We start from the raw sequence: 20,216 nt of genomic DNA on the forward strand, positions 1-20,216 counted from the left end.
CATAAAGGCCTTTATTAACATTAGCTTACATGTCAGGGACCATACTGAAAGTTCTAGAACTATTTGAATAATGGAAAATAATGTTTTAATGAAAATGTATTAATTTTAATGTATTTTGTAGTAAACATAAAAAAGGTTATATTGTGAATAGTGCTAAACAACACCCTTTAGCTGCATGGCCTCTCAAACTTTATTGCTTCAGTATTAACCCAACGAATGAAAAAGATCTGAGGTTTGAGGTACTATTACACTAGCTTTAAATGAAACAAAAAGCAAACAAATTTAAAAACAATTTAATTCAACAGCTGGCTTAGACTTTTTTTTGTAGACAACTTTTGCTCATCCAACGAACACACACTGTTGAATAAATGTTAGACTGTGTGCTGAAGGCCTATGGATTTGCAGAGCAAGTAAATAGAACAGATAGTCTGTGGAATGCTATGTCTCAATAATTTGTATCCTGGAGCACAACTACCTTCCCCGACACAGGGAAACGAGGCACAGAGTGAATCTGAATGAGTCACTGAAGCCCTCAGCTACTTTCATTGCAAACTTATTTGCATTTGCTCACAAACACAAGCATACATGCTCACTTCTGAAGCAAACAAAGGGACTGCAACTGCTAAAAAAAACAGATTGCAGTTATTTTCTGAGTTTTATCACTACAGAATGTGTCATATTATCAAATAAATTGCCCAATAAAGTCAGAAAAACATGGTTTTTATTATATAGTGACCCCAGCAAGCATTTGGACACTTTAGCCACACTTAAAATACATGAATGTCATTGCATTATGTAACAAAACATAAAGCCAAGCAGCATTCATTTAGTATTTGTATAAAGTATTTGCAAAAGAAAAGAAAGTTTAGTTCTATGGATTGATTGGATTGATATTTCTATGTAATGCAATGACTTTTTAATAGGGATGCAGTGATATTAAAATTCTGTCCAATACCAATAAGCCGAAAATTATCTTCATGTTATGGCTGATGGCAGATATTAAAATTCTATACTATTTTGTCTAAATAAATCAAAAATAAAATACTAAAAACTAAAGTAATTTATTTTAAATGCTACAAGTGAATTTAAGCATCACAACATTATAATATACAGAAAAATGGCTATATGTTTTGAAATTTGCTACAGATTACATTAAACAGTGTTATTAAATAATTAGTGTTTTTAACTTTCTGTGAGAGTTAAATGCAGGAAAGAGCTTGCACAATTAAATATCTTATAAAATATTAAGTATAATATCGGGCAATAAAAAAACATTGTGCATCCCTACATTTTAAAGTGTAACTTGAAAGTACAAAAGTGTCTAAATACTTTAAGTCAACTGTGCCAATACAGGAGTAAAAAATGCTGCATAGAAAACTCACGCTGACAGTAGTCCTTGTTCTCCTCGAAGCCTGGCTTGCAGACGCAGCGTCCAATGGGCACCAGCCATCCACCATCTCCACTGCAGTACATCCTCGGCGCCTCAAACTCCTCCGAGTCATTCACACAAGATCCCCTAACCTCCACCAACGCTGAATCTCCTCCTGTCACCGTGTCGGGAAACTGGGCCAAGTTCAGAACGGCAAGAGGACACTTCTTATAGAAGACCCTCAGGGACACCAAGGCGATGCAGGCTCCAACATCTTGGAAAGCCAAGTAGAAACCCTTCTTGTTCAAGTTACTGATGTCCCTCACTTCAGTGTTTAGTTTCATAACGCGATCACCCACGTCAGTCTGCGTGAAGCTCTCGTCGGCCGCAATAGTGTCGATCTTTATGTACTGGCTCTCCTTGATAAACCACAGGTTGGGGTTGTTGGACTCATAGTAGTACATATTGAAAGTTTCTTTGCAGGTGCCAGGGACTCCAGGCAGACTGTTGCAGTCACGCAGGGTGAACTTAATCTCGATGTAGACGCGCTGCGCTCCATCTCGTGGGATGTGGCGAGTGCGTAGCCAGTTGTTCTGATTAGCCTCCATCACATTACACACCTGGTAGGAGCGCATGGGGGTGTTCCTCTCATCCATCACACTGATTTCCTCCCACTGCAACAGACAGAACAACTGTTATGGTTGCAAAAATGGGCATTTTTTCACAGTTTTAATATGAACTGTGACATTTCTGTCTCAAGTTTGTTTTGTGGTATAAACTTATTTTATATTTTAGAAAGTTTAGTGTGTGTAAGAAAGAGTATTATATATACACATACAGTTTTTTTTATAATTATTATCAAAATGAATTGTTTTTTCAGCAAGGATGCATTAAATTGATCAAAAGAGACAGTAAAGATTTTAAATTGTTACAGATGTTTTAAACCTTTTGAACTTTCTACAGTATTCATCAAAGAATAAAAAAATAAATAAAAAATACAATGCATCACCGCTTCAACAAAAATATTAACCAGCACAACTTTTTTAAACACTGATAATAAGAAATGTTTCTGGAGCACTAAATCAGCATATTAGAATGATTTCTGAAGGATCATGAGACACTGAAGACTGGAGTAATGAATGCCAAATATTCAGCTCAGTCTTCAAAAGGAATAAATTACATTTTAAAATGATTTAAAATTGAAAACAATTCCTTTAAACTAATAATTGATAAATTAATTTCACGATATTACCTTTTTACTGTATTTTTTATCAAATAAATGCAGCCTTGATGAGCATAAGAAAAAAAATTCAAATCAATTCTGAACTCTAGCCTTAAATATTGCATGCATATTATGTAAATATTTGTTATATCTTATTTCTACTGCATGTACATTTATGGAACACATAGGGTGCCTCAGCTAGTTCTGTTTATGTGTGTGAGTGTGCATGTCTCCAGTATAGGCAGCAGTAGATAGAGTATGTTTAAGGGACTCGTCTCCCATCATCTCTTGCCATCTGCTTCCACTTGTCTAAGGTTTCTTCATTTGGAACACTTCATGCATAAGTAACATTTCACTCCTTAAAGGCAGAGAAAATAAACCATCCAGGGAGTCTTAGAGGGGTGGGCAATTTCTTTAACGGCTGCTTCTCAAAAATGATTCTGATTTGCTTCAATAAATTCTATTCCTTCTCTGTATAATTTGCAGCAGAAATGAGCTGAAGGACCACCGGCTCAGTTCTAAGTGATTTTAGGGATTCATTCGAGCTTCTGATCAATCAGCGAGTAAAATACTAGACTTCAAATACTAAGAGTTCAGAAATTGTTGTTGACCACTTGAGTTCCCGCTTGAAGACATTTCTCATCACTTTCATTTAAGATTTCTTGAACAGTGCATGATGGGAGCAATCCACTGTGACTGCAAGAAGAGAGGGAAAGTTATATTTGGTTCTTTTAAAGAGCACTGTGTTCTTTTGAAGGACTAGTTCACACAAAAATTTATTTCTACTCAATCTCAAGCTGTTCCAAACCTGTATGACTTTTTTTTTTTTGTTTGTTTGTTTCATTCATTTCCAATTAAGGTAAATGTAGACTGGAGCTTTCAAGCATAAAAAAGGATGCAAAAACACCATAAAAGTATCATAAAAGCGATCAATAATGACTAGTGGCAAGTTTTTTGAAGCTATACGATGGCTTTGTCTGAGAAAAGGCAAGTAGCTAATGTTAGAATCATCTACAAATGGTTATTTTCATTCAAATTGTTTCAATGAATAGGTTTATACAATTAATCTGAATGATTTGTTCATAAATCAAACCCACTGACTAAATGATCCACTTACCACAGTGGACAGATCACTGGAGTAAATAACAACTATCAGCCTGTTCATCATACAAAACTATCATGAGACTTGAAAAACAGCATGCAAATCATTTAGACGTGTATGATTTATGGTGCTTTTGTTTCCTTTATGAAGCTTTAAAGCTCCAGTCCTCAATAATTATAATTGAATAGCAAAGAGCAACCAATACATTAAATATCTCCCTTTGTGCTCCAAGGAAAAGGCAAAGTCAAATGGGTTTGGAAAGAAACAAGGGTAAGTAAATGATGATAGCATTTTCATTTTTGGGTGAACTAATCCTTTAACAACCCTTAAACTGATTGGCAGCTGAATATGGGTGCACATTTGTGACCCTAAACCACAAAAGCAGTCTTAAGTCGCTGGGGTATATTTGTAGCAATAGCCAAAAAGACATTGTGTGAGTCAAAATTATTGATTTTTCTTTTATGCCAAAAATCATTAGGATATTAAGTAAAGATCATGTTCCATTCAAATATTTTGTAAATTTCCTACTGTAAATATATTAAAACTTAATTTTTGATTAGTAATATGCATTGCTAAGAACTTAATTTGGACAACTTTAAAGACAATTTTGCATCCTCAGATTCCAGATTTTCAAATAGTTGTATCTCGGCCAAATATTGTCCGATCCTAACAAACCATACATCAATGGAAAGTTTATTTATTCAGCTTTCAGATGATGTATAAATCTCAATTTCGAAAAATTGACCCTTATGACTGGTTTTGTGGTCCAGGGTCACATTTAAGCAAATGGTCAAGGAGACAGAGTACATCAGAATGTCTCCAAAAGAGCCATTTTCCACATCAGCGCAATCAAGCATTTGAAGTATTTTATACCATGCACAGCACAGTCTGGAGTGCACATCACTGTCTAGCTATGATGTCATAGCAACAAAGAGAGCGTTTATGACACGTTGCCATTAGCTTATAGCTTTAAAAAAGTGATCGAGGCACCGGGGTCAATTTCTAGTGTAGTTTGGCTTTAAACTGAGCCATATGCTGACTGGTGGGAATGGGCAAACATTACAGATCAAAGTGACACATCCACTGCATGTCTTGGGTATGTTCTTTCCCTTTGAGTGCAATAATTATGACATTTGAAGGAATATTTATACAGGGATAAAGGCAGGTTTATGCTATTCTGTTTATTTATTTTCAAAAGTTGGTCTGAACCCAACCACTATGGAAAGTTTTTTGGGAATGCATTGTCTGAATTCATGAAGTATTTTACCACAGATGGGTGGTTACACAAAAGTCTAGAGGGTTGTGTTACACACTCCAGATCTCCAGACGCGCACATACAATTTAGTTACACATTTTAGTATGCCATGATAGGGCACAGCCATCTGAAAGGAAATTGGCCATGTGCAGTTGATATATTCGTGAACGAAGCTAGCTAACCTCTAGCAAAAGCGCACACCGAAACATTCATAAATCATCCTACGTTCAAGCTAGTTCAACACACACTCACAATTGTTAAGTGAAAAACAGGTTATTTGGACAGGAGGTAAAGCATAGCCACTCTCAATCAATGTAGCGGTCACAAGTGTGACGTGGGCGTCTTGTCAATTAGCGTCTCCAGCTGGCCGCTTCACATAGAGTCTCATCTGAAATACCTTAACTCCATTCTCCAGTCACCATTCACAGGGTCTGACCGCTTTGAAGCCAAGCAAATATGTCAGATCAGGGGGTCTGCTTAGCCCTTCATTGGCTTAACTTAATTGCAGGCCCACAATCATCTGGTAGTTTAAGATACTTAAGTGCAATTGACTTTAAATCCCTAAAAGAACGTCTGTTTTTTGGGGCAGAAGGCCTCTTTTGGAGGACATGTTATTAGAGTTACCTGTTTTCTATCACTCTAGGTGAATTACTCCCTTCTATTTTAGTAACAGACACGCACACATACCCTAAATGACTATGGCAATTTGATAGCCGATCCAAAACAAACCTTCCACATATGGGACAGGGAAAGCTGTATTAGTCTTGACCTGTGAAGGTCAAGTAGCAGTCGATTGAGTCAGTAAGGTAAATATCCAGCGGAGGTGAAGCGGCCGCTTTGGGAACATGCCGACTTTCCTGTGAGCCGCTCCACAACAGCGCACCTTCGGTGGGTTCAGCGGGTCACGGGTCGCCGCGATAATCCTCAAGTATGAAACGCCAGCCGCGACTGTGAGATCTGATTTAGCCTTACAGTTCACTCCCATGAAATAACTGCCATACCAGCAAAACAAAGAGACTCCTACTATCACTGAATCTAAGGTAAACACAGCACGGGGACAGGGAGGAATGTTCTCTGAAGAGTTTAACAAACGTCATGTGGAAACAGGGCAATTGGAAGAGACTCTCACAGTATGTGGGAGTCACCCAATCCAGTAACGAAAGTCTCTTAGTTTGGATTCTTAAACTGATAATTTATGGTTAAATTTGGTTAGTGGTTTGCTGTAAAAAGGGAATACTATCTATTTAAAAGCTGTTGATGTCTACAACACATTTTAAATAAGACAGCACTGGGACATCTACAACATCTCCCCTTTGCACAGGCTGTAAGACTTTTTTTTTTCTTTAGCAGATCTCCAAATGAATGATATTAAAAATCAATAGTACAGAGTGCTGCAGGAATGAATCCTAATAGCATTTTTTTTACTTCAGGTTCAATCGTCCCATTAAACGTCATCATGCCAAACTCATAAAAGCTGTGTTCATATGTGAAGATTATCATGATAAAATCTGTAGGACTAGGAATCATGAACATGTGTTGATCATAGAGCTTATTCTCTGTAATAATCCAAAAGCTAAAGAAAAATCCTAATGGCTTTTTGTAGAGGGAACCTCTACAACTTCCGGATTGGCCTACAAAAATCAGCACTCTATTTTGAAAAAGAAAAATCAAATCAGTAATGGTATGCTTTAGATGCCATCATAACCTTCTAATGTAAAGTAAAAAATATGAATTATTAATTTTGAGTTCTACTAAAGAAAGAAAACCTCTAAACCATTTACTATAATTTTTTATATTTGTTGTGATTGTGCACAATCCATTGATGTTAGATGGTAGATGTTAAATCTATCGACAATAAGTGATATGGTCCAGATATCATGCATCCCTAGAACACACAAATTCCAATATTGCGTATTATGAAGGACAGACAGCATGCAAATTGGAATGCAGGCTTAGAGAAACAGCCCCATGTAGACACTCCAGTCATCTGCTGAGGAGCTGCTGATGGGTTCACTCACACTACAGCCGTGCTCAATCCCACTACAGCAATCCAAACACACCAAGCCATTTACAAAAGCTAATCTTCTCTATACAAATGTAAAAGACCTGCAAAGAATACTGTGACTATTAAACAAATGACAAATCTCATAACTCATAAGTTTGGCTTATAGGATGTATCTGTTTTGAGGATCTTGCTCTACAGCTTTTGCATTGTCTCCACAACTTAAATTTTAAATGTCATTGAGCGTGCATGCGCTCTCCTCAGGAGAAGTAGCGGGTTCGGGTTATTGACAACATATCAGCCTGTTACGCAATGCCATACTCTGTTATGCAAGTCTAATATTTCTCGGTTTTAGAAGGGGTACAGACTTCATGTCTGTCGTACTATTTTCAGCAAAAAATAATTTGTAATTTCTGCTCGTCTCCAGATTTAGCTGCTACACGACACTTCTCATAGACACACATGTGGGGCACAGACAATCTGATCTAGCTTCTGACATCTCTATTAAATCATTTAAAAGGCGGCTGTGAAATCCCAAAGATTGATTTCCTTTTAAGCTCACCATGGTTTTTGCAAACTCAATTATTTTAGACCACTTTGGGTTCCTCAAAAAAGACAGAACAGGCCTTCTCTACTCAAAATAAAGGCTCCTTCTTTTGCTCTCTGGCACAGGGGATTGTGTTCCAGCTTTAGAGACTCTTAATCTTGACATCTTCCTCAGATAAATTGGAAGTAAGCGACTGGGGAAGTTGGTGTTAAGCCGAACATGAAGACCTCTTGGCTGGAAACAGGTCTAAGCTCACTAGACTCTGCATGACCTTGACACCACATCCTACAATTTACACATGCAAAAAACACTGGCTCCTATTTATAAGAACTTGAGAAAGCGCTTACAGCCTCCCTTTCCCATGAGCCCGATGTATGCTGTATCCACTCTTATGAATATACATGCGCAGGTCAGGTCTAACCATATGCAATTCCAGCACATCTGAAACACGACGGCATGATTACAGATGATTGTTTGCAAGAAAAAAAATTATGTGCTAGAGGGGTTCAAAAGTGTGTCGAAGCCCAGGAGCATAGATTCATTTTAATTTTAAAACGTTTGTCCCTGCGCGGTTCAAATCATTGTGTGTAAAACAGGTGCAGACAAAACGCACCATAATTTTGGCAGGTTGCAAGAGTCAGAATTGATTAAAGACGTTTGGGGTGCTTGTGTGTTTGTGTCTTGATTTTTATTGGTCGTGTTACTCACCCCTTCAGCTGGGTAGGCCTCCCAGCCAAGGTCTCCCAGAGCAGACATAGTGTCCAGCAATGTAACTAGAGAGAATAAAAGGGGTAGAGAAAGAGAAAGAGCACACAGGGGAAAGAAAAAAAATAAATGATTTGTTAAAGTTCACTCAACCTCGTGACATATTGTGAGCAAAACAAGCTGGTTTGATGAGATTTCATATTTGGCAAGTAAATCACAGAGAAGTTGCAGCCAATCAGGTCTGTAGCCTGAGGGTCGAGAGTCTAGCCCCACGGTTTAAATCATTCCAACAATGCCCTCGTTCATCTAGCAGCGAAACCCAATGCTGGGAACCCATTACGAGAGAAAGACTGTTTTGTAAATCAGATTTATCAATAAAAACACATTCATGTCTTACACAGCATTACGGGCAAAACAAAGTTTGCTCTCGATTGCAGTATTGATGGTTTACATTTTCATTTCTGGAGTACGCATGAGTATGCGTGTGAATGCCAAGGGGAATGGGTCAAAAAAACATCTAAGAGGCTATTTAATTTCTCAGGCTAGTCTCTCTCTTCCTCGCATAGAAGGTTGCAAACTGTGTTTTTCTGCTATGATCTACATTCCAGGGTAAATAAGGTCTTGGCATCGACAGCTATTCATTTTTAATCACCTTGTTGTTGCGCTTTCACATTGAGGAAAACATACACATATGGCTTATTTGATAAAGTGTTGGAAACCATGCTCTACATTTCAATACTACATTTCATGAACAGAATTAAAAGACAAAATTATCAAAACACTGATTCACGTGTATTTGATTACCATAGAAATATGGTGGTATTGTTTTTGGTGTTTCAGCCGTCACAGTGACATTACAGAAATTAATTGAACAAAATCAGAATTTAAAACATCTTTATTAAAATGTCATATATATTATACATTTGAATAATACATGACATATTAATGTTGTTATTAAATAGTGTTTTGTTAAAATGTAATTAATTTAAATTATAATTAAAATAAAACTATCACAGAATTATCAATCATTATATTATTCTTTTTAGAAAAAATAATGCAGCCTTAAAACTGAACTCAAATCTGAACTGACTGATATACACTTACACACACACAGACAATCACAACTTCTTCTAGTCAATACTCAGGATATCCGCATAAAGAAATGCTGAGCACAGCACGTTTGATATATTGGCACAAATGCAAGTTATTGGCATGCAGATCTTAAGTGGTTTAAGCGGTGAGAGGGATCTGCTCTACCTCACATACTGTGCACTACAAAAAATGTCCAAACAACTACAGCGACACAGAGCTATGAATACCAATTGCTCATTTTACATTTAAAGTGGTTAGCCAATCATAAAAGACTTTAAATAAAGTCTTTAAATAAAATGTATTTTAATAAAAATGCATTTATCTATTCAGCCTAATATTATATATATATAAAAGACAAAATGAAACAAAAAAAGTGTTTTTATGGAGTGATTCAGTAAAGCCAGATTCATCTCCCCTCCTCCTCCTCTCTTCTGCGCCCATCTAAATCCTCTGGATTGATGAGGAGTGCTTTTCCAAAGAGCTCTACGCCTGATGCAACACATTACGCCCCAGTGACGGTGACATTTGTAAATGAATAAAGTTGCAGCGAAAGTGTGTCAGAGTGTTTGCTGAGGCCATTTGCTCAGTGAACAGGTACCCTTTTTGCTGAGGAAAGGTCGCTCTTTAAAACTGCACACAACAGATAAAGAGCATCTCTATGGTCTCTGTTTGGCTAAACCTAGTGATTACTGATGTCTTTAATAACACACTGTCTAATGCAGGGCGGAAGCTGACCCGTTACAACTGCCGTATCGGATGAGAACCACTAATTTAGACACGTTAAATCAGGATAAACAATTCTGAAATGGCAGCAGAAAGAGGAAGCCAGCAATTATGCGGATAACACAGGTGGATGACTGTTATATCAATTACTCACATAGCTGCTGATAAAGCCTGTGGTGGTGAAACAAAAGAGAGACTTTATTTAACTAAACACCAAGCATCACACTTCAACTCTGAGGCTTCACAAACATAACTTTAAGTGAAAACCACTTGCAAATTTTAATGTAAGGAATTAGAATCAGCATGAAGTGAAATTTAAAGAAACTCTTTAAAAAAAAAAGAGTTTGCATTTTGCTTGTCTTGTTTGAGTCGCTTAGCTAAGATGAAAGGCCGATATCTATCTATCTATCTATCTGCTAGATAGATAGATATATAGATAGATAGATAGACAGACAGACAGACAGACAGATATAACGATAGTACAATATATAGAAATAACCATAGATAGATATATAGAATGATAGATAGACTGACAGAACGACAGAAAAATATAGATAGATAGACAGACAGACAGACAGATATAACGATAGTACAATAGATAGAAATAACCAGATAGATATAGATAAGACACAGAAAGACAGACAGACAGACTTACAGATATAACGATAGTACAATATATAGAAATAACCATAGATAGATAGATAGAATGATAGATAGACTGACAGAATGACAGAACAATATAGACAGACAGACAGACATAACGATAGTACAATAGATAGAAATAACATAGATAGATAGAACGATAGACTGACAGAATGACAGAACAATAGATAGATAGATAGATAGATAGATAGACTGATAAAAAGATAGAATGATAAAAAGAGAACGATAAAAGATTAGATAGATAGATAGATAGATAGATAGATAGATAGATAGATAGATAGATAACCTTCCTAATTTCTCATCTCTTTCTCTCTTCTGTTCTTTCTTACTCGTCTTCTCTGTTTTTTCCAATTGTGTCCCAGCCCTGCTCATATTCATCATCCGATAAAACCAGACACAAAACACCATCAGTGACTCAATACCAGATCAAACCCAGCAAAACACTTTACAGTGAGATTCATATCTCACCTCATCTCACAGTTATGACAAATTAAACACTGCCTGATCTCACACTTCCTGTTATCTCCGCCTTACATAAAACGGATCTGATCATTTACCATGAGGATTTTTACACTGTCCTTAAAGTAGAGGATTCATATTTGCTGCAGTCATAAATTTTTCTCTCAACTCAACATGAGAATCATTTTCCCATGATGGCCTCTGTTGTCTGCCGGAGCAGACTGCATGGGCTCTTCACAGGGTTTGGTTTCAAACAGGCATGCTCATGTATCGATTATCGTCAGCGGGCAGCATTTTACATGGGCAAGAAAAGCAGAGAGACTATGGGACCATGTTACTGGAACAGGCCGCCCCAGAGACAAGCTAGAGTCCACTCAAGGATTTTATTGTGATAAATCATTAAATACGACACTTTTATCATAATCCATTGATCTTTTGCACTTTCAGTTTCTTGCATTAGTGAATCTCTACGGGAAGCATAAGGAGAGGAAAATGTTGGTTATTGTCTGACATATATGAAATTAGTTTTAGTGGCCAGGCTGACAAACTAGCTGACATTTGGGCAGTTTAAGGGTGTGTTCACACTTGGCAGGCTTGGTTAGAATAAAACAAAGCCTGGTGTGATTGCTCTGTTAGTGTAGTTCATTTGAATAAGTGTGAAGGCTGCCATCTGAACCTTGGTGGAGTGGACCGAAGTTTGGTAAGATCTGTAAGTTAGCAAAATATAGGGTGTGTTGTACATTTGTTTAAGATTATCGGCATTTGACGATAATGGGTTGTTCACACCGGCAGTGATTAAAATTGCTTGAATTACTTAAATAGATTATAGGTCTCATTTAAGGAATCGCTAATGCATGTTTTCGCATTTTTTCCCCCAAATATTTGAATGAATTTAACTTCATCACATTAAAATGTAATATTATACAGAATTATACACTACCGTTTAAATCTTTGAAAATATATATTTTTTTTAAATAAATTTATAATTTTATTCAGCAAGGATATATTCAAGTAGGCTAATCAAGTGACAGTAAAAACATTTATATTGAAAATAAAAATATTTTCCACAAAATATTTAGAAGCACAACTTTTTTCAACATTAATAATAAAGGAAACCTTTCTTGAACACCAAATCTGCATATTAGAACAACTTCTGACAGATCATGTGATACTAAAAACAAGAATAATGGCTGCTAAAAATTCAGCTTTTCCATCATAGGAATAAAATATTTTATTAAAATAGACAACATTTTATTTTAAACTGTAATCTTTAATAATATTAGTTTTTTCTGTATCTTGATCAACTAAATGCAGCCTTGAAAAAATATTCAATATCTTTGAATTCTTCGTTAATCTACATGCTTCTTCTGACATCAGCCACTGAAAAAACAATTTCACTCACTCGATCATTAGCATAACAACACACATCCAGAAATTGAGACAAACATCAAAACTGTTCTTTTTTTTTTAGATCCTCCATGATGCTCTCTCTCTCTCGCCTGCTGTTGAAGAGCTTGAGTCCAGGCCAGGGGTGATTACGGACACTTTGAGTGGGGAGAGCTCAGTGTTCCTCTGGCTGTGATCTCCACTTCCATCCCCTTTCGCTTTCTAACCCCGGCGGAAGAGGTGCTTTAATCTACCTGCCAGCAATCAAATTCCCCGCCAGCCATTCCCATACCTTAGGTAGAGCCGCACGACTTCATAATGGGAGCGGCAGACAAAAAACACACGCTTTGTCACAGGTGTGAATTTACAGACTGCTTACTGAAAAGCAGAATCGATAATGAAGATTAAAAGGTGTATTGTACCAGCCTACCTACGGAACACATTAGGTCTAAAAACAAAGTTTATAATAGATAAAGCACATAAATGCACACACACACACACACACCTCTCATCCTCTCTGATGCATTTCTCCATCTGAATGAGGCCATCAATGGTGCTTAGGGTCTTTCGTTACGCTCTCAGTGGCAGGGGCCAGAGTGTTGTCGTGGTAACAGGGAGGTACAGGGATACAACAAGGGGGAAACTGAAGATTTGTGGATCTCGATCCAGTAAGACATTAAGGAACGCTTGAGTCGGTGCAGTTCGGTCAGCCCTCTCCACGCTGGGTCACTCGGCAGCCAATGGCACATTAGTGAGCACATAATCACTGCTGAGGGCCGAGTCAGTGTGCCTGCGAGCAGCTACCAGCCATCATGGGCTGCATCCATAACGAGCCAAAGTCATCAGAAAAGCATATTGAAGAGGCGGTTTCCTCTTCCAAACTCTCAGCTTGCTTGGAACGGGATATATAAAAGCATATTAGATAGAGATTCCCAACCTGATCACATGAAAGTGCATATAAATAGTACGCCAAATAAACACGAAAAATCGTGGTATTGATACGCAAAAATGGACTTTGGCGTGTATATGCTACGCGATGGGTAGGTTTAGGGTTGTGGGGTAGATGTGTATCATATGTACGCGAAAACTGCGTATCATATGCACGCCAACAAATTTCGTATCATATGCACGCGAAAACTGCGTATTATATGCACGCCAAACACATGCGTATCATATGCACGCCAAAGTCCATTTTTGCATATCAATACCACGAGTTTTCGTTTTTATTTGGCGTACTATTTATACGCATTTTCATGAGACCAGGCTCAGATTCCAGATATTTCAGTGACTATATCTATATATATATATATATATTTTTTTTTTAAAGCAGCATCTGTCTGATTAAAGATATTTTTTTTTTCTATGACACTTTTCAAAGGTACTTCAGATTAGTTTCTACTTATTATTTTGATTCCCGATTTCACATATTACTGTACATTAATAGCATATAAAATGTGTGATCAGTGTTTTAGTATGAAGATCAAAATAAATAATATCGGCCATCAAATTCTATGCTCATTTCTTATTAAACAGTTGTGCTGCTTATTAGTTTTTTCAGGATTTTTAATGAACAGAAAAGCTCAACAGAACTGAATTTATTTGAAACAAAAATCTTTTGTAGCATAACAAATGCCTTTACTGTCACTTTTGGTCAATATAATGCAACCTTGGGAAAAAAACTATTATTTTATACATTTCTTTCCTTTTTTTTTTAAATGCAAAGATTATTAACTTTGGAAATGTTGTGTATATATAAAATATAAACAGAAAATTGGAGCATATACAATGTAACATATAATTCTCTATTTTATATAAGCTAATTTGAAACAATGTATATTGTTTACAATTAATTACAAAGAAACAGCAAGTAACACTAAATTAAACATGACATTTTGTGTAGAAAGACTGAAATAGCATTTTCCTGTAAAACCTACTCCAATAATCTTTGTTTTATTTACAACTTAAATATTTTTACATATTAGCTGTATTCAGAAAATGTAGCCGCCAACAGCACAATTTAGACGTCTCTGTCAGATATATATTTGTACTGTACATTTTCTTATTTTAAATAGCATCTGCTCAGTCTGGCTCTGTTAAATACTGTAAATTGAAAATAGCGGCGTTTGTTAGCCCCGTGAATGTACTGTAGAATTGATCTGGAGCACTGCAAAGCCAGAAGAGCACTGACACACACAAAACTGAGGACAGGAGAGATGGAAAACTGAATACACTCACTTACGCACACACATGCACTCTAACAATCACACAGAAGGACAAAGCTTGGAGTCATGGAAACACAAAGCTTTAGAAGACAAGATTTTTGAATGACAGCATTCTCAAGTCCCTCGGCACCAAATTGGCCACAGGAGGGAAAGAATGAGAGAAATCTGGAAAAGAAAAGAGTGTGAGTGACTGAGAGAGAAAAAGAGACAGAAAGAGAGAGAGACTTTCAGTCAGTCCAGGCTAAAGCTCATTGGCATACAAATCCTTCCCACAAACACATCTCCATTCTGCCTCTTTTTTTCCCCCTATCAGCTGCCAGGTCGCCCTGCTATTGTGCTGCCAACATCAGGCCCGGTCTGGAGAGTGCATGGAGAATGAAGCCCTCAGACAATGACCACTCTTTTGCTCTCCTTTTCATGTCTTTTATTCTCATTTTCCTCAGCCATTTCCCACTGCCCATCAGGCTCTACATGGACTGAACAAAAAGATCACAAAAAAACCCCATAATCACCTGGCTGCTAGATGAAAATGGTTTGATTCTTTTCACAAACCTGAGTTATAGTATCTCTGATTTGTGAATCATGTGAGGTAAATATTTCATAAATATTTCAGATAAATATTTAACATGACGGATGTAGCCAAAATTGTTATAAAAGTAATTAATTAAATAATAATAATAATAATAATAATAATAATAATAATAATAAATTAATTCAATTGATCATTAATTAAAAAAAATAAAGTTACTGAACTAATTAATTAATTGATTGAAAAAAAATGTAAAATAAAAATTAAACTCAGAAATATTACTTCACTTTAGAAACATTGTTACTAAAAAAATTGTTAGTTCTTGACCAGTGTCACTGTAGTTCTGTCACATTGTGGTTGCAGAAGTGGGTTGTATGACCCCAGAAACCTACATCACAAAGGAAAACGAGAATTAATTTTCACCATCATCATCTCACAAACCTCATTCCATCCATTTTCAGTGCACTTACTTGTGACCACCAATAGTTTTGTGGTGCATTATCGTATCACTTTAACTATTTTCCCAACCAAAAATGCTGCCCGATCTTTGTAACATGACCAGGCTATATTATTTTCCAATTAAGAGGTGCATTACTTAAATTACACCTCTTTTATCCCTGTGTGTTGACCATCTAAAGTGCCGTCTCAAGAACCGCATAAGACTGGATCAGGTCACAAAGACAGCATGTGATATCAGAGCGACCCAGGAAACAGGCCATCCGGAGCAGGATGTTGGTTTTGGCTTTTGAAAAAAGAGATGATCATTGAGTGGCAAGGTCGCATTGCATCGAAATGTAAATCCAACCGTCGTTTGACCCACCACGCAGGAGGCGCCAGTGCAGATGAGCTGAGCAAACAGCCCACCATCAGCTCCGACAAACAGAAAACAGAGACTCTAAGCATGTGGGACGGATGCACTGAGAGATGTGACCTGGTCAATAACACAGAGCCGGGCAAATTGAAAAACCCTGCTGTTTGTTTAGCACTGCGGCAAGGCGGCGATTCTCCGAGCACAATCGCCTCTCCAAACCACGCAAAAAAGAGAGAAGCTGAGGCCGGAGGCAGACAGATGAATTCAATTAAAACAAATAAAAGGTCAAGACTGGGACCCAGCAAGACCGCAGGGAGAGTGGAGCGCACAGCGTGACGTTTAGAGTCAGGCTCCATTGTGTTGACTAGCCTGCTAATGAGCTTCCAGTGAGAGAACCGGTAGCCGAACATGAGTGTCAGAGGCGTTAATTTGTAGAAACAGAATCCAGAGAGTGAGAGAGTTAAAAAGGGAGGACAGAGCAGCTCATTTGTTGGAGACAGAAGTAGTTGTAGCTAACAGGGCAATGCTTTGGGTCCACAGAACAAGAGGGCATCCCAGTGAATACAGGTCACCAGCCCAGCATGTCCCAGGAAGGATTCCTTTACAAAAACAATAGATAGAGCCCAAACAACGACCCGCGCTCAACCAAAACAAATAACCGATCATGTAAAATGATCCTTTTTCACAAAGAAACTACAGCAGTCTGCCAATTCACACTGTTTGTAGGCCATTGTGCACCATTTAAGGCTGATGATGTCCTAAAATCAATAGCTATATGTCTACCCCTACCTCTTTCACCCATTTTAATTTCACTGCAAATAATATTGGCAATCAATTATCTGGCTTGAGCCATTGTGTGTCCAGAAAATCATTTGCCTTCAGCCTTTGTTCGTTTGCAGTAATAATGGTGTGTACGGTGAGAAATTAAGGTATTTTTTTATGATTGCACATCGGTGTGCGACACAGCACAAAGCCATCAGTAATCCCAGTAATAGAGGTGAATTAGTGCGGTGAGGCAGCCAATCAATGTCCACTTCAGCTCAAGGTCATGAACAAAATAATGATGGTGATAAAAACAATCCAATTACACTGATGTGATTAATCATAAAATTATATTATGATTCCTGTTCTCATTATATATTTAAACAAGTGTAATCAATAAATATATCTATAGTTATTCTCCTAAAAGAAAGACTAGTAATCTCAAATATCTACTCAAGAGTTTCGAGGAGATATCAAAGGTATAGTTCATCAAGAAAATTCTGTCAGCAGTAATTTTGACAAATAAATGACAAACCCTCACATTGTTCCAAACTCATATGCCTGGCTTTCTACTGCAGAACATAAAATATGATATTTTGAAGAATGTTTGGACGAAAACATTTTTAACCTTAAGTAAATGGGGTCCCAAAGAACGCTGGATCCAACCAATGAAGAAACAAAAAAAAAATAAAGGAAAAGAAAAAACATGATTTTGAAAAAAAAAAATACAATACAATACAATACAAGTTTATTTGTATAGCACATTTAAAAACAACTAGTGTTGACCAAAGTGCTTTACAACGCTAAAAGAAACTTTTGAAAAAAAAAAATCTTCTTTTGTTTCCACAGAAACTGTTTGGAACAACACCAAAAGTCAAACATTTGGATATTAACTCAAACATTTCCCATCTAATTTTTATCCAGGACCAAATTAAGGTATTCTATCCACACACAATGTCTCATTTGTTTCTATTATTATTTCTCTAAAAGCATTACTGAAAACTTCATTATGTCTCCTAAAAGTTAATGCAAACTCCGAGAAATAAAACTGATGCCTATTTATCTAGCTATATATCTATACATACAACTGCTCAGAGGTTCACATACAGACAGACAAACAGACAGACAGACAGACAGACAGATAGATAGATAGAAAGATAGATAGATAGATAGATAGATAGATAGATAGATAGATAGATAGATAGATAGATAGATAGATAGATAGATAGATAGATAGATTTATGCAATTGTATAATTTGATACTAATTGTAAACCAAATCTTAAATTCATTCAAAATTTTTGAATACCTTGACTTACAGTAAGCTTGGCAGTCAAATATATCATAAGAGCATGAATACCTGATTTTGTGTGTGTGTGTGTGTGTGTGTGTGTGTGTGTGTGTGTGTGTGTGTGTGTGTGTCCCTCTCTCTTGCTTGTTTTAGCTGAGGCATTTTGGCCATGAGGGCACTCTAATCCAGACTGTTTAAACCTGGAGAAAAGGCAGAGAACAGAGGCTCCTTCAAAAACAGACCCTCTTCCCCTGGGGGGAAGCTGAGCCACTAATCCTGCTGCCCAGTAAATGAAAGCATGCAACAGGGACAGGTCACCCAAACGCTCTAGAAGGGAGGAAAGAGAGAGACGAATATCAGAGCAGTGAAAACAGCCCATGGTGGAGGTAGAATACTAATCTGGAGCAAAAGAAGAAAAAAAAAGAAACATAAAAATCGATGACCATTCCAGGGGTTCAGCAAAAAGATTAAATGTTCTTTTTAAGCCATTAAACCGAATTAAGCTCACCAACCCGGATCAGACTCAATCTAATCTTTTCTCAAGCAGGTGGTATGAACTCTCTGCTGTTGGACTGCAAGAGACTAAACAGAGCTCTTTTTCGTTTCACTGTAAAATTAGTTTTGAATCAGTGTCTAGTCGTGTGCTTGTTGAAACTGCAAGAGTCTGAAAAACATGCTTGTGATGTCTTGGCATAATTGTGTTCAGATCTCCATGAATGGGGCTCAAAATCTCAACCCTGGTCAATATAAAACCTATATTTTAGTTTCTGCCCCAAATTTTCCATATCCTAAATTCACAAAACTGTGAGATCCACCACAAACCAAAACCTTGAAAAAAGAATTCTGGTGCAACAATGCGCCCTCTGCTGTTCACATCAGCTACTGAACTGTCCCCTGACCTCTGAATTCAGTCCTTCTTAGATGAGTCTGCCAATGTGGCAAATGACTCCCGTGTCATTGTGTTTGCATTGCTCCAGTGTAACATGGCACCAGCACTCCAAATGCGGCTTAAAATAACAAACGCTGGTCAGTCTTACGGCTCGGTGAGCAAGCACAGCGGGCGTCCTCCAGATGAGAAGACGTTATTTACAGTCACATAGACTAGAGCACGGCAGAGCATAGCAGAGACAAAGCAGAAGAGACCGTGCTTTGGCGTTGGAAGCCACTGGATGAGCGGTTATGCACTCTGCTCACATAGGCACAAAAGCACATGCTACTGCAAAAATACAAAGACATGGGGCAGTCAACTAAAGTAAGCCAATTAGGCCAATAACAGAGGAGAAGGTTCAGAAGAAAGCAGAAAACATTATAAAGAAGAAAGAGGCTAGAAGAACAAGCCCTGCTGGGAGGGAACACAGGGAAAAAGAAAGAGAGCGAAAGTGATTTCTAGAAACCGGACGGCCAGACACCAACCAGAAAAGCACTGTTTAGTCCCATCTATTGGGCACAAAATGATTTGTCTCCCATTTCCACTGGTTAAACAGTTTCATCATCCACTAAAATGTATTTTTTCATTCAACAAAATAAATTTTGCTCAGGTTTGGAGGGTTGGCACTGGTGCAATCTAAATGCTTCTGTGACTGTTTTTTTTTCTTTCTTAAATTATGTGACTTAATTCACTAAAAGTGCCAAGAAAAAATGGTTGACTGTGCCTTCTGCTCAGGATAGGAAATTACCTACTCTGCCTTGATGGAAGCATTATCTTCATTGTCTATCTAGGATGCATTTTGCTGAACTCAGATTCCAACATTTGAGCTAAGCTGTGCCGAAAAAGAAGCTCATTCATATGGTCTGACTATCTTTATCATTAAAAAAAAAAAACAGTTCACAATTCAAAACGAACCATATTGAAATATTTACTGGACAACTCACAGCTCTGGCACACACAGAAAAACATGCTCTTTTGAGATGATAAATATAAACCTTAATTAATATAACCATAAATTACTATTCTAAATGTATTTATTTTTAAATAAAGTGATAAACCACTTGGTCAGTTTCATGTGGTCTCATCATTGTGGCAGGAAACTGGTACTTACAAGCTATTTCAGTTTTTTTTTTTTTTTTTTTTTTTTAAC

At 37.2% G+C, this 20,216-nt stretch overlaps 1 protein-coding gene across 1 annotated transcript in view; it reads right to left on the reverse strand.

The window, feature by feature from the left end:
* Window positions 1-20,216, reverse strand: part of epha4b (eph receptor A4b) — a 114,779-nt gene that overhangs the window by 93,565 nt on the left and 998 nt on the right. Inside the window, exons 2-3 of the mRNA XM_016494338.1 lie at window positions 8,206-8,270; window positions 1,383-2,043 (exon numbers count right to left, since the gene is read on the reverse strand). Of these exons, the coding sequence (XP_016349824.1) occupies window positions 1,383-2,043; window positions 8,206-8,270 (726 nt within the window). The remainder of the gene's footprint in view (window positions 1-1,382; window positions 2,044-8,205; window positions 8,271-20,216) is intronic.

Source organism: Sinocyclocheilus anshuiensis, unplaced genomic scaffold (genome assembly GCF_001515605.1).
Source record: "Sinocyclocheilus anshuiensis isolate Anshui unplaced genomic scaffold, SAMN03320099.WGS_v1.1 scaffold1638, whole genome shotgun sequence".
NCBI classification, from domain to species: domain Eukaryota; kingdom Metazoa; phylum Chordata; class Actinopteri; order Cypriniformes; family Cyprinidae; genus Sinocyclocheilus; species Sinocyclocheilus anshuiensis.